The sequence below is a fragment of the Schistocerca americana genome, chromosome 4 (assembly GCF_021461395.2).
Source record: "Schistocerca americana isolate TAMUIC-IGC-003095 chromosome 4, iqSchAmer2.1, whole genome shotgun sequence".
In the NCBI taxonomy this organism is placed as follows: Eukaryota; Metazoa; Arthropoda; class Insecta; order Orthoptera; family Acrididae; genus Schistocerca; species Schistocerca americana.
This window is the reverse complement of record NC_060122.1, coordinates 495,906,643-495,922,348: the sequence shown is the minus strand read 5'-3', so window position 1 is coordinate 495,922,348 and position 15,706 is coordinate 495,906,643. Positions and strand designations below refer to the sequence as shown.

At 39.1% G+C, this 15,706-nt stretch overlaps 1 protein-coding gene across 3 annotated transcripts in view; it reads left to right on the top strand.

Annotated features, from left to right (window-relative positions):
• Positions 1-15,706, top strand: part of LOC124612943 — a 453,322-nt gene that overhangs the window by 240,151 nt on the left and 197,465 nt on the right. For all 3 annotated transcript variants that reach the window (XM_047141447.1, XM_047141449.1, XM_047141446.1), the window contains one exon: positions 12,922-13,104. In XM_047141447.1, coding sequence (XP_046997403.1) covers positions 12,922-13,104 — 183 coding nt within the window. The remainder of the gene's footprint in view (positions 1-12,921; positions 13,105-15,706) is intronic.

The window sequence follows — 15,706 nt, the reverse complement described above, 5'->3', positions numbered from 1 at the left end:
ACCCCTGCTGTTCAATTTATACACTGAATTAACAATGTGGAAACAAAATAATGATTCAACAGTGAGATTATTCAGTATGAAAGGATATCAATGATAAGTTCACTGATGACATTGTAATCCGCAGTGAAAGTGAAGCAGAATTACAGTATCTGTTGAATGGAATGAACTGTCTGATGAGTACAGAATATGGATTGAGAGTATATCAAAGAAAGATATAAGTAATGAGAAGTAGCAGAAATGAGAACAGCGAGAAACTTAACAAAATTAGGGATTGTGAAGTAGACCAAGCTAAGGAATTCTGCTACCAGATTGGCAAAATAATACGTGATGGATAGAGCAAGGAGGACATCAAAAGCAGACTAGCTTTGGCAAAATGGGCTTTTGTGGCCAAGAAAAATCTGCTGGTATCTAACATTGGCCTTAATCAGAGGAAGAAATTTCTGGAACTGTATGTTTGGAGCACAGCATCATATGGTAGTGAGACATGGACTGTGAGAAAAATGGAACAGAAGAGAATGAAAGTATTTGAGATGTGGTACTACATAAGAATGTTGAAAATGCAGTAGGCTGATAAGGTAAGGAATGAGGAGGTTCTCCGCAGAATCAGCAAGGAAAGGAATATGTGGAGAACACTGACAAGAAGAATGGATGGGATGGTAGGACATCTGATAAGGCATCAGGTATTAGAGGGAGCGATAGAAGGTAAAAACTGTAGAGGAAGACAGAGATTGGAATACACCCAGCAAATAATGGAGCACATAGGTTGCAATTGCTACTCTGAGATGAAAAGGTTGGCATGGGAGAGGAATTCGTGGTGGGCAACATTGAAGCAGTCAGAAGACTGATGAAATATAAATAAAAAATATCGGTTTGAAGGCAAAAAAAAAAAAGTAAATGCCATGGGAATGAATTTTTGAATCCTCTGATAGTGTTAGGGAAATAAGTCATGATGAAAAAAAGATTAAAATTCTGTGTAAAGAGAATGGATGAGAGGAGTATGTGTAGTACATTGTGTGAGATGGAGATGGAAGACAAGAGACTGAGAGAAAAGGCACAAGTGATTAAAAGGATTTTGAAAAAAGCGTATTTGCACCATCAGCTGTACAATCGTATATTTATTCTCTGTCAGTTTCAGTTGTAACAGACATATTCACAGGAGAAAAATGGTATTCATCAATGGATCAAAAACACGTTTTCATCAAATATGACACAACCAAATGTATAACTACATAACTGTCTTAAAGAGTCTTTCTGAACATAATCCATATAAGTATTAAAGCTGTGCATTAGAATAATTACTGTAATGTATACTTGGTGAGAACTTGACACTTTGTGGATGGAGACCCACATGTTGGCCTTAATCATATGTATCTATGGGTCCATCAGACATCTGCACTGCAGGCTGATGGTGGAATTCACATAATGTAATGATCATTTATTTCATTAAACTTGGATGTATTTTGATCATAGAGGAATGTATAATTGGTCTCTGGTACAGTTTTTTCACTGCAGGGTAGATATCTCCAATTAGAGCTACAAATTTCAATGGTGTTTTCCAAGATGATAGCACACATTGTTACACTAATGCTGCACATGGAGGGGATTTACCAGAGCTGTAGGTTTTTCATGATTTCACTTGAGGACTCTCGACTGTTTCTGGTTGGGCAGGAAGTGTAGGAATTTCAGATAGATTAATCGAGTTGATGCCTTCTGTTTTTGTCAGAAGTTTTGAATACAAAAATGTTCAGAAATTACTGTATTTTTGTGTGCTTTAGAGGAATCAGAAATGCAGAAAAAAAGAAAATTGTTGTAAATCTACTGCTGTCTGTTGATACAAGGGAATAAAATGTGCAAGTACATAATACTGAATTATATAACTTAGTTTTTATTTGGTGATGTTTAAAAATGTATTCCTTTTCTTGAGGTAAAATAAGCCACTTATAGGATACCATGTTTCGTGTATTTTTGTATGAAATAGAATTTCTCTTTTATATTGGATTAACAAACTCTTCTTGATGTAACAAATAAGTTGAATTTTTATCACTGAAGTTTATAGTGCTTGGTTTATCAGGTGCTAATCTCCACTTCACCGAAAAAAATGTAAGAGCATCATGTTAACCTGACCTCATTATTGGTGAGGAAGGAGACATCTTTTCTAAGAGGACTTATTTTGGATAGTTGAGGGAAAATAAACTATATCTCACATGAAGTGAGATTTTGTGATGTATCATGTTCCATAATTATTCCATAATTATATGCCATAATTATTTACAAATCTTGTGTTCATTTTACTCATATTCATTTTGTGATTACCTTGACAGTTTTGTAGATGAGAAGATAATTGTAGGGATCAATTTTTGTTAATTTTTTTACTTTCAAAGAAATCTAGGAAAAGTGGACACACAGAAGGTAACTACCTACAAGGAATGCCTAGTTGCAGTGTATGTGCAGGAAGACAATAGTCATGACAAGGTGTCTGCTGCGGGATTTAGATTGTTTCTTCCTAACACCTATACCTAAGAACTCTGCAAATGAGAACTACCTCCTCCAGTATATGTTTCATTTCTGTTACCCAATTCACCATATTAAGCTCAATACATAAACTTTTGTATGCTAAAACTGCATATCATTTCTTTTTAAAAAGGCTATACTGAATATTGCTAGAGTCTCCGTATTTGAGAGTTATACAAGAAAGACACAAATTAATTTTAAATTATGGACCATCTCAGAGGACTGAATGGCAAGCAGTTATCACAGTAAAATAAAGTAGACTCAACTTCATAATTTTTATGAAAGAGAATTGTGCTGGTATTCTGATTCAGTCATTTTCTAAGTTTGCAAAGAATATCACTGAAACATGTATGTAGTCACTTAGTGTTCATAGTCATTGAGAAAGCAACAGAGCCAGAGATATTAAAATTCTTCTTGCTGCCTGTGGGATTGAATATCATTGTTTATATTACAGTACTAGTCTTAAAATCACTCAGCAAATAGCTGATACATCTGTGAAAGAATTTAAATCTATCAAACTGCATGCGCGAAATCTTGTTGGATATTCAGTGTGCTGATAACTGATTATACATCTGTGTCTGTGACATTCAGTTGTCATTTGAAGATGGCTTAAGAAGCTGAAACCTAGTTTGCAACCAAACAAATACAATTTTGCAGAGCATTAGGAGGTGTTTCCCATTTATATTATTAATACATTTACTTAGAACATGGAGTAATTATTGCTGTATAATATTATGAACACATTTTGTTATAACATGGAGTAATTATTGACTGTTGCTAAGAAACTGCTCCAGAACATGTCATCCTCTTGGAGCTGCCTTGGTCTTTGCCGATGACATAATTACGACAGGAAGGTGTACAACCATTAAAAAATAGTAGAACTATTCAGTAACTGTTCCAGTCATGAATGATCCAGATGAGGCTGTCGGCAACACTGTTTTGCTGTAAGAACTGTCTTTCAAGTAAGAGTTGCTAATGCATTGAAGAATGGTAGTATTGTAATGCTGGAGTCCAGATGCATTGTGCCAGCCAGAGTCCTAATGCTGGATGAAATTTCAGTATTTGGCAAGCAATGGAAGAAGAGATGACAGAGTTACAATTCCTGGTCACCAGATCATTTGTTAGTGTTCTGTGCTAAATTCTTACCCTCTTCAGAGTGCCTCATGAAGTAAGCCCATGTGAAGCTATATATAATGATTCACTTGTCAAATGGTGTCATGAAGCTTGTCAGAAATAGCACCTGCTATTTCGGATTTTAGACTGAAAACAAGCTTTAACTTCCCATTTGTCTATCTTTTGTTGTGACCTTCAGCAACAAAAGTGCCACAGCCACTACATGCATTAATCCCAGTAGCCTGTATGAGGCTTTTATGTTTAAGTCACAACACATTTAACAAAGGCTATAGGTATTATCAAGGGGCACAATTAATGACAGTGTTAAATCACATTACATTCTGCAATGTAAAATTCTATGTGAAGTCCATCAGCACATCAAAATGCATATACATAAAAACAGTTCCTGTAACAAGATAACGACTATTTCGAATCCACTGCTGTTTGGTTGCACTATTGGTGACAAATCATTGTAAACTGCAAGTACCTAAAGTACCTAGGAGTAACCAACTTCAGCAGCCTAAGTTGAAATGACCATTTAAAACAAATCGTAGTGAAATCAGATGCAAGGCTGAGATTTATTGGAAGAATGTAAAGGAAATAAAATTCATCCATGAAAACATGGCTTACAAAACACTTGTTCAATCAATTGTTCAAAATTTATCATCAGTCTGGGACTCTTACTAAGTTAAATTAATAGAAGAGTAGAGAAGATCCAATAAAGAGCAGCGCATTTTGTCATGGGATCATATTATAGTTGGCGTGAAAGTATTATGGAGATGCTTCACAGACTTCAGTGGCAGATACTACAAGGGAGGGATTGTGAGTCAGTGAGAGGATTAGTATTTAAATTACGAAATAGTAGATTCCGGAAGTCAGGCAACATATTACTTCCTCATACATATGTCTTGCAGGATGATCACAGTGATAAAGTCAGAGAAATTAGAGCTAATATGGAGGTTTACTGGCAGTGTTGTATTTGTGAATGAAACAGTGAAGGGGCAGAAAGATAGTGGCATCTGATGTACCCACCACTACACACTGTAAGGTGGCTTATGCAGTATGCATGAAGATGTAGAATGTAGTAAAACATGAGATTTGAAAAAATTAATCAAAAAGACGAAGAAATTTCTTTAATGATAGATTATGAATTGGTAAAGAAAGTCCCAAAACTACAGAAATTTTTATAACTTTTTTCTATCAGTAGCAGATAATTTGGTTTTTAATACTTCATTAATAGATAGCCAACAGTTTCTATGAGAAACTTTTGAATACTAGTTTGATAAAATTCAACTTTATCCTACTCCTCTAAAAGAAGTTTTCAATTATATCATCTCTCTTAAAAAATGAATTTCCCAATAATTCTGATGGAATCAGAGCTACTCTCACATAATGAAACTTTTCATGATTCTTTCTGAGAATGCCTTAAACATACTGTTGTCAAGGCTCTTCACAAAAAAGAAGACAAAACATTAATAAAGGATTAGCTACCCATCTCATTATTGACAGTATTTGAAAAGGATTCACTAAGATCATGCGTAGTAGACTGTTGAGACATTTGGTACAGGAAAACAGTTTGAATTCCAAAAAGGACTTTCAACAGAACAGGCTAGAATTTGTTCAGCAAAGTTTTTAGTGCACATGAATACCACTATAGATGATTTATTTCAGAAACAGTGAAGTTCATTGGTCGTTCATGTGCTACTGCCCTGTGCATCTATGGAAAGTGATTAAAGGAATGTGAAACCCTGAGTTGGCGATATGATGCTGAATGTCTATGACCAATTACAGAAAGTGGAGTTAGGACGCTTGCCTGCTCTGTAAAGCAGTGATCTCTGACAGGTCTGTTAACAGGGTACAGTGCTGGTGCAGGCTCACGTAATTTATAGCACACTTTTCAGCACACATTGTTGAACATGGGATTCCTCAACAGATGACCCCTGTGTACTCCCATGTTTATCCAATGACATTGTCAATTACAGTAACAGTCATTGTGGGGGCCATTGAGACTGAACAATGTAGACATATTGGCTGGTCAGGTGAATCACATTTCTAGCTACATGAGGTGGTGGTTGTGACTGGAGACGCCACCATACAGGCAAATGAATGCTCGAAACATGACCGTACGATGACTGTAGGCCAGTGGCGACGATCTTAACCCAAGTAGGATGTTCAGCTGGGCTTCCATGGAGCTGTGGTAGTAACCGAAAGCACCATGACAACTGTGAACTACATGGACGTTATTACAGACCACCTGCATCCGTTCATGCTTGATGTATTCAGTGACAACGATGCCATCTTCCAGCAGGGTAATTGTCCATGTTGCCAATGTTGTACTCAAACTGATGTCTTGGCCATCAAATCTGCCTGATCTGTAACCAGTGGAAGACATTTAGGACACTATTGGCCTGTAGGTTTTGGGAATTTTCTGACTTGTGCATAGACACCTTGTGCCACATACCTCCAGATACCTACCAAGGACTTGTTGAAAATAAATATGTACTAGCCTTCCCCCTTCAGCTTCACTTGTGTACACGTTCGATGCATACTAGAACAATGCACAAATCTTGTTGTCCTCCATATTCACGTCTTCCTCCTCCCCCCGCTGCCCCTGTTTCTCAATCCACCACATCCTCCTACATCTATCTGTTGATCCACTCCTCCCTACTCTCTCATTCTTTCTGTCTCCTCCTCTCTTTGTCCATTTTGCTGCCTCCCTCTCTGACCATTTTTCCTCCTCCCGGCTTTGTCCATATCCTACTCCCCCTCTCTCTATCCATCTTCTTCTCCCCCTCTTCCTGTTTAATCTGCCCACTACCCCTCTACATCTTCCACCTGCCTCCTGCATCTCTTCCTCCACACTTCTCTTCATCCAACCACTTCTGCCCCTCTATATGTCCACCTCCTCCTCCACCTGTCTCTGTCTGTCCACTACTCACTCCTCTCTCTGTCCATCACCAGTGCCCCCCAATGTCTCTGTCCATCTCATACTCCTCCACACTCTCTCTGTCCACTTCCTCCCCCCTCTGTCTATCTCCTTCCCCCTTTCTCCGTCAATCTCATCCTCCTTCCTCTCTGTCCCTCTCTCTTTTCAGCTGTACCCACCAACACAACATGCCTGCTGAGCAGCAGCCTACATGTCAGAAAGAAAACCCTTTTTTACCCATCTCTGCATCTATGGGAGCTTGGAGACTCTAAATATCACAGTAGTGATTCTCATATAACAAGCAGTGTGTTGTATCAAATTTAATTGAAACTGATGCAGTTCTCTCTCTGTGTCACCTCTTCCTCCCTCCCATCTCTCTGCCCATCTCATCCTTTCGACTCTACACCTCCATCTCTTCCTTCCCACTCTATTTCTCCATTTCCTCTCCCTGACCACATTTTCTTCCCTTCTACCTCTGTCCATATCCTCCTCCCCTCCCTCTGTCCATATTCCTCTGCACCTCTTCCTTTTCCACCTGCCCACTACCTCTCTAATCCTGAATCCGCCTCCACTCAATGTATATCTCCTCCTCCCCTTCCTCTGTCTGTCACCACCTCATCCAACTCTCTGCCCATCTCCTCCTCCTCCTCCTCCTCCTCCTCCTCTCTCTCTGTCCATCTCCTTCTCTCTCATTTCTCTGTCCAGCTCATTCTTCCCCTCTCTTCCTGTCTATCTCATCCCTCTCCCTTTCTCTAATTAGCTGTGCCCATCCACAGGTGTATCACCTACAAGGTATGCCAGTGCTACCCGCACAACACACCTCCTCTCTCTCTCTGTCTGTCTCTCTCTCTCTCTGTCTCTGTCTGTCTGTCTCCTCCTCCCCACACTTTCTGTCCATCTCATCATTTCCACCTCTCTCTCTGTCCTTCCCCTCCACTCCTTCTCTTTTCATTTCCTCCACCCCTTTTCCTTGTCCAGCTCATTCTCTTCTTTCCCACTACCCATCTCCTCCACCCATCTCTTTTCTAAGCCATTCCCATGTTCATATGTACCCCTGCAATGGAAGTGGATAAATCAGACTTACACTACTCCCACAAAACGTGCCCCTTGTGTAGAGTGTCCTACACATTGGAGGCAGGAAAATCTTTTCTTGCCCCAGTGTGCTGAATGCAAACCAAAGCAGAGCAGTGAGGCAGGCTGATACTATTCCCACACAGTGCATCTGTCATGCAGGGCAGCCTATACATCTGTATTCCAGGGGCTGGAAAATGCATGTTTTTGCCCTTACCTCCGCTCATGTTGGAGCTAAGACATTTAAACCTCACAGTCCTGATACTTGTGAAGCCTTATTATCTGTGCCAAATTTGGTCAAAATCCATCCACAGGTTTGGGAGGAGATCTGGGCAAATACACATGTATCAATTATGCTTTATATATTTACAGATAGAGACTAGCCTTTTCCCTGCAGCTTCGCTATGTAAGTGTTCGACATATTTTTATTGCACACATCTCCTCCTCCACACTATCTCTATCTCTTCATCTCCTCCTCCACCCTCTATTTTTCCATCTTCTCTGTCACCCTCTCTTTTGACATCTCCTCTACCTCCTATCCCTGCCCTCTGTGCATATCCTCCTCCCTCTGTCCATCTCCACATCCTCCTCTCCCTATCCATCTTCTCCTCCCCCTCATTCTCCATCCATTTCCTCCTGTCCCCCATTTCTCTGTCCACCTCCTCCTGCCCCATCTATCTTTGCATCTCCTCCTCCTAATCTTTCCCTATTCATCTCCTCCTTCAGCCTCTCTATATTCATCTCCTGGCCACCTCTCTATGTCCAGCTCCTCCTCCCCCTTTAGCTATTCCCTCGTGCCCCCTGCTTAGGCTGCCGTACAAAGCACGTTAATAAAGCAACACATTTGTCACTTAGGGCAGCCTAAATGTTAGGGACCATGAGAAACTTTCCCTTACTCCTGTTTCTCTGTTGGAACTATAAGGTCATAAAGCCCACAGTGCTGATACTTGTGAAGTCTGCTGTTTGTTTGCCAGATTTGGTTGGATATCCCAGACATACATGCTGCTTTATACCCGACAAAGAATTACCAAGTGGCAGCTTGAGGCTACACTTACGAAAGTTAAGAAAATATGCAAGCGTTTGGACCCAGTGGCTTCTTGTTTTGGCTGAAGGATTGAAGGGGAAAAAGACTGATGTAGGAAATGACTGACGAGGTTTAGGAAATGGGGAGAGTTATATAAAAGTCTCCCAGAACCATATATAAGGAGAGACTTAATCGAACGGTATGAGAAGGAAAGACTGACTGCTGGGAACAGTGCTGGATGAGATTTGAAAACCTGAGAGTTTAGAGGTGGAACATACGGTAACGATCAAGACAGGGAAAGCTAAGTGCAATATACTTGGTAGACATATGAGGTATGGCAGGGGGAGGGGGGGGGGGGGATAGACATCAAGGAAAGGAGTAGTTACTGAAAGGAAATGCTGAGACCAAAGAAATTAACATAACTTGAGGCCAGATGGGTGGTGAAAACCAACATCATGCCATAATGGCAGTTCCCACTTGCGTACTTCTGAGAGGCAAAGAGCCTTTACATATGTCTGCCTGTACCTGTATATGTGCGGATGGATATGTGTGTGTGTGCGAGTGTATACCTGAATGAGATTTTCACTCTGCAGCGGAGTGTGCGCTGATATGAAACTTCCTGGCAGATTAAAACTGTGTGCCCGACCGAGACTCGAACTCGGAACCTTTGCCTTTCGCGGGCAAGTGCTCTACCATCTGAGCTACCGAAGCACGACTCACGCCCGGTACTCACAGCCTTACTTCTGCCAGTACCTCGTCTCCTACCTGTCCTTTTTTACCCCTAAGGTAAGTCTTTTCACTCCCATGATTGGAATGACTCCTTACCCTCTCCCTTAAAACCCACATCCTTTCGTCTTTCCCTCTCCTTCCCTCTTTCCTGATGAAGCAACCTTGGGTTGTGAAAGCTTGAAATTTGCGTGTGTGTTTGTGTGTTTTTTATTGTGTCTATCTGCCAGCGCTTTCTCGTTTGGTAAGTCACAGCATCTTTGTTTTTTTAAGATGATGTGACTTACCAAATGAAAGTGCTGGCAGGTCGACAGACACACAAACAAACACAAACATACACACAAAATTCAAGCTTTCGCAACAAACTGTTGCCTCATCAGGAAAGAGGGAAGGAGAGGGAAAGACGAAAGGATGTGGGTTTTAAGGGAGAGGGTAAGGAGTCTTTCCAATCCCGGGAGCGGAAAGACTTACCTTAGGAGGAAAAAAGGACGGGTATACACTCCCCCACACACACACACATATCCATCCACACATATACAGACACAAGCAGACATATTTAAAGACATATTTAAAGACATATTTAAATATGTCTGCTTGTGTCTGTATATGTGTGGATGGATATGTGTGTGTGTGCGAGTGTATACCCGTCCTTTTTTCCCCCTAAGGTAAGTCTTTCCGCTCCCGGGATTGGAATGACTCCTTACCCTCTCCCTTAAAACCCACATCCTTTCGTCTTTCCCTCTCCTTCCCTCTTTCCTGATGAGGCAACAGTTTGTTGCGAAAGCTTGAATTTTGTGTGTATGTTTGTGTTTGTTTGTGTGTCTGTCGACCTGCCAGCACTTTCATTTGGTAAGTCACATCATCTTTGTTTTTAGATATATATTTCCTACGTGGAATGTTTCACTCTATTATAACTATATATATATATATATATATATATATATATATATATATATATATATATATATATAACACACACACACACACACACACACACTCTCTCTCTCCATTCTCCATCTCATCTTCCCCCTTTTTGTTCATCTCCTCTGCCCATTTCTCTGACCTATCTTCCTCCCTCCTCTCTTTGTCCACATTCTCCTTCCCCTCTCTCTGTCCATCTCCTCCTCCTGCTCTTCCTTTTCCACCCGCCCAGTACCTCACCACACCTTCCACCTGTCTCCTGCATCTATTCCTCTTCCCCTTCCTCTGTCTATCCCCTGTTTGCCTCTCTCTCTGTCCATCTCCTCTGCCCTCCTCTCTGTCCATCTCTTCTTCTTCCACTCTCTCTCTCTGTCCATCTCGTGCTCCCCCTCTCTGTGTTCATCTCCTACTTCCCCCTCTCTCTGTCCATCCCATCTTCCCCCTCTCGCTGTCCATCACCTCCTGTATCTCCTCCCCCCTTTATCTGTCCACCTCATCCTCCCCCCTCTCCCAGAATCCATCTCCCCCTTCCTCCCTCTACTCAGCTGTGCCAATCTGCATGTGTAACCCTTCAAGGCATGTGTTGATACTACCCAAAAACATGCCTGCTGTGCAGGGCAAGCTACACGTCAGGGGGAAAAAAAAAAAACCTCTGCTCCTATGGCAGCCCGGAGTCTCTAAACCCCATGTTGCTGATTCTCATGTAGCAAGCAGAGTGTATACCAAATTTGGTTGAAATTGACCCAATGGTTTAAGAAGAGATGCTGGAAATACACACACATACACACACAACATTTTATCTATATGCTAGCATTTTCACTGTCTCACATACATTTCTGATGCATATAATGAGACATCTTCTTTCCCTGTCTCTCCATGTCATCACCTCTTCCTCCCTCCCATCTCTCTGCCCATGCTGATACTACCTGCACAAAACATCTCAATCCACTCTCTCTCTCTTTGTCCATCTCCTCCCTGCTATCACAGTCCGTCTCGTTCTTCCCTTCTCTCTCTGTTCATTCTCTCCTCCGCGCCTCTCTGCTTATCATCTGTATCAATTTATACAAGAGTCACTGTCATTTTCCATCGCTAACATGACTTTAATGGTAGGACTGGCTTGTTGTATTATTATTTGCCAAAATTCAACAGTCAAGTTTCCTATATACTTCCTCCATCTGATAAAGAACTTGCATGAAATATTCTTCAAACTATAGATTCAATAACTTTTTTCCCATTTACACAGATTTTGCCTGTGATTCAATCCCTTCGTGTTTCAGCAATTTGCAAGTAGTTTCTGACCTTCCATAGAGGTTAGTGAGGGAACTATTCGTCATGACTTGAAGTATTATATGGACAACGGGCACATAAACAAGACTGAAAACGGTGATCTTCCAGACAATGTCCTTCCTTTAACAAGAGCTGAACCGCAGCACTATGATACTGTAGTCACCCAGGACAGTGTAGCTGTTTATGCGTATGTTGTGGTGTTTATGTGTTTTTCTCATCAACTCTTCTGTAAGTGCTGACTGACTTCAATGACTCTACTATATGTTCGATGATTAGCTTTATTACATCTATTATTTATATTCTACCTGGGATTTTCTGGTAGCATTACTTTGAGGTTCCATTATCTTTGATTCATATTTTTAATTTAGCGGGGACTACATCTCGTAACTGTACAAGTACCATTATGAAGGAGAGCCATCAGGAATGTGGTATAAGTCAAAATTTGAAAATTAACCGTGTGAGTTCCAGCAACATAAAAAAAATAATTTTGAAATTTTTCTCAAAATTTACCTGTATTATCATAGTAAGTAATTAATACAAGAATAAAGTTGCAAAAAGTAAATAACTGATTATTTTAAGGAAGTTGTTTCCTTCGGACTATAATTTTAGAACTTTTCATAAAATTAATCTTTATTATCATAGTAAGCAAGTAATATGAGAAGACATTGGCAGAAAGTAGACAATCAATTGTATTAAAGTCGTGATTTAACTTTGGAACTACTGGGACATACAGTTTTCAGCCACCCATTGTTTCGTTAGCTATATTTGAAAGCAATTTCAAATTTTTCCTAGAGACTACACCACATCCCAAAACTTCCATGAATCCATAATGCCTAAAACAAATTATAGTTCTAAATAACAAGCAAAAAGGGGCCCAACATTTAATAAATTTATATCAAAAATATGCACTGCTCCAGCAGTTACATTTCAAAACCACTCATAACACCACTAGCACTAATTCAAATTTATGTTTACAATAACTTTAGTTATACTTATTTTCACTGTCAATTATCTCCTCAATATGATCAATATACAATATAAAAAAACCGCATCAAAATGGCCTTGTGCCACTAGATATCTCTGTCTTGGAACAGTGCCAATGGTTTGATGTATGTGTGTGTGGCGGTGGGGAGGGTGTGGGGGCATTTGGGCTGAAACCACTGGTACTCAAAGGGTTAATGTACTACAGGCTGGTGGCTTGAAGCTTCATTCTTGTGTATCTTGAATCAAGCTTCCAGCAATCTGAAATTACCACACAATATAGTAATTTGATGAAAAATTTATGATTTGCTGAAAATATTCACATATATAAATTATCTTCATTAATATGTCACAATTACAGATGATGACAACTGTGAAAAATGTGATGAAATTCTTGAAGAACTTGAAACAATAGATGATGATACTGACAAACATGGCATCCAGTTTGTGAAATCTAAAGATTCAAAGTTGGCATCTGAGATTGGAATTTTCAGCTTTCCTGCCCTTGTGTATTATGAAACTGGTGTCCCCATTATGTACAACGGTAAGTTTCTCCGCTTCAGTATTATTTGGGTGTTGTACTAATGACAGCTTCAGGTGAAATAATCAGATGGGTTTTATTATATTACATTAAGCCTTTACAGGTCAGTCTTGCCCTATGATAAGACAACGGAAAAGTAGTATCCAATAACTGCAGGTGGTCGTTGCAGCAAAGATAGAAATTGTCATTGAAAAGGCTTCAGTCTTGAGCTGATTGAAATAATACTTTCAGTAAATTTTGTCTCTGTAAATTTACGATGTTAAACAATTAGATATTATCAATTTTTCCAATATGTACATGTTTTACAAATATCAACTTTTTCTGACTCTTGTTCAATCTCTTTAAAATAAACAGTATAAGGAAAAGACAGATTGATACTCACTGTAAAGATAACATGTTGAGTTGCAAACAGGCACAACAAAAAGGCACTTACACATTACGTTCCAGCCAAAGCCTTCTTCAGAAAAGGAAACCTGCACACATTAATTCACACAAGCAAGCATAACTAATGCCCACATTACTGCCATCTCTGTCAACTCAGACTGGAGCTGCCAGAGATGGTGCTCATGTGTGCATGAGGTATGCTTGCTTCTGTAAATGAATGTGTGTGTTTCCTTTTCTGAAGAAGGCTTTGGCCAAAAGCTAATGTATAAGTATCTTTTCATTGTGCTAGCGTGCAGATCAACGTGTTATCTTTACAGCTTGTAGCATTCTGTTTTTTCCTTATATCGTTGATACTCCTAAGTAGAGTTAACATTATTTGTTTTCTTTAAAATAAATGAACATTAAGCAGCTTATTTATCATTCAGGAAATGTATTTAATGGTATTCTACAGTTTGTTAACCAAGTTAAAAGAAGAAAAGTGCGCCGGTGTAAAAATTTTCGACGTTGCTAGAAATCCTACATTGTAATACTGGAATTTATATGTTTAAACGTGCTGAAACTTAAGGAAACAATATTGCTTGGGTATATGTGATGCTGGTCTCATACAGATACATGTCCTTGTGGATCCATTATTATTTGTTATTTATAACTCTTAATTTTGTAAATTAATTTCTTTTTAATGACTGTAGTTTTGATATCTTTCATGTGAGACTTTAGATTTTTGAAAGGACATATTACCCTTTAAAAAATTCTATATGACTGTGAATCCTGACCATGATAAGTTGATCAGAGACTTTACATATTTGAAAATTTCTTCCAGTATTCTTTATGGGCCTCATTTGCTTTTATGTAGCATCTTTTCACATGTTTCTGGGATTCACTCTTGTGCTTCTGGAATAGAAAGTAACTTTTAAAGAGAAGTTTCATTATTACACACCATTTATTTCATTTTTGTGGAAATTATATGTCAGTAACATACTGCCAATTCAATCAAGTTTAAGCTTCATTTTTGTTTAAAAGATATTAGTTTTTCATAGCTTGACACTGGATGGCTGCTGTAATAAGGTGAGAAAACATGTTCATTTATTCACAGTAACGTAATTTGTGTATTTTACTGTAAATCACATTTCATAGATAAAATATAATTTTCACAACCAATGATGATATAGGATGTCTAAGGGATCATTGTAGACTCACACTGGAAAATCATGCAATTTACACAGCGAGGAAAGATACTTAATTTCAGGGTATTTTCTTATCTTAAATAAAGATAATTTTGAAAAGGTAAGTAACTATTAGAAAGTCAGGTGAAACTAAGAAACTGTGCTTAAAAAAAATGAGATGGACACATAAGAAAGTACAGTAACTATGCTCCCAAGTTCCCGCTTTTTGCTCACCCTTCTATCAGCATACATTCTGAATTATCTAAGATTTACAGAAGCTGTGATTTGACTAGGCTTTTGTCACATTTATTCTCTTCCATCATATTTTTTATTTCTAATTGTTACCCACATATCATACATTTGATTCCATAAGCTCAGTAGTGTGTGTGTGTGTGTGTGTGTGTGTGTGTGTGTGTGTGTGTGTGTATTGTGTATACTTCAGTCTCATGAGAGGCATTTTGTGGATATTTTTGCTCAGGCTTGAAGTTTTGTGGGGAAGGAAAACAGCTTTTATCCTCTTTAAAAGCTCCATCCAGGTTTTTGCTTTAAGTGGTTCAAGAAACCATGAAAAATCTATATCTGGGTGATGGGGTGGATATTTGAACCTCACTCGTGCTGAACAAAAATCCAGTACCTTAAGGACTGAACAAATTTAGCTAGTCCCACTTATTATTTACCGAAACAGGAACAATGGGGAAAGGTTCTTAGATGTACAGACAGAAAACTATTTGGTTTCTGTGTTAAGGAGACAATAGCTGTTAGAAAAAAATAGAGCTACTGTCACTCACTAGACAAATGGTGTAATAAACAGACAGGCTTATAATCTGTGATTTAAGAGAAAAAAGCTTGATCAGGTACATTACAGGTGTGAATAGTGACAGATTATTGCTTTTGATGAAAACCTTAAAGCCAATCTTTTTAGGCATATCAGACAATTGTTGGGTAATGCAATGAATGTGTGTTTCTCACCTGAAGTTAAGTTGGTAATGCTGAGCAGAAGGAGGAGCAAAAGAGGCAAAGAAAAAGTTTGCAGTTGGTTCGGGAAAAAAAGTTACTCA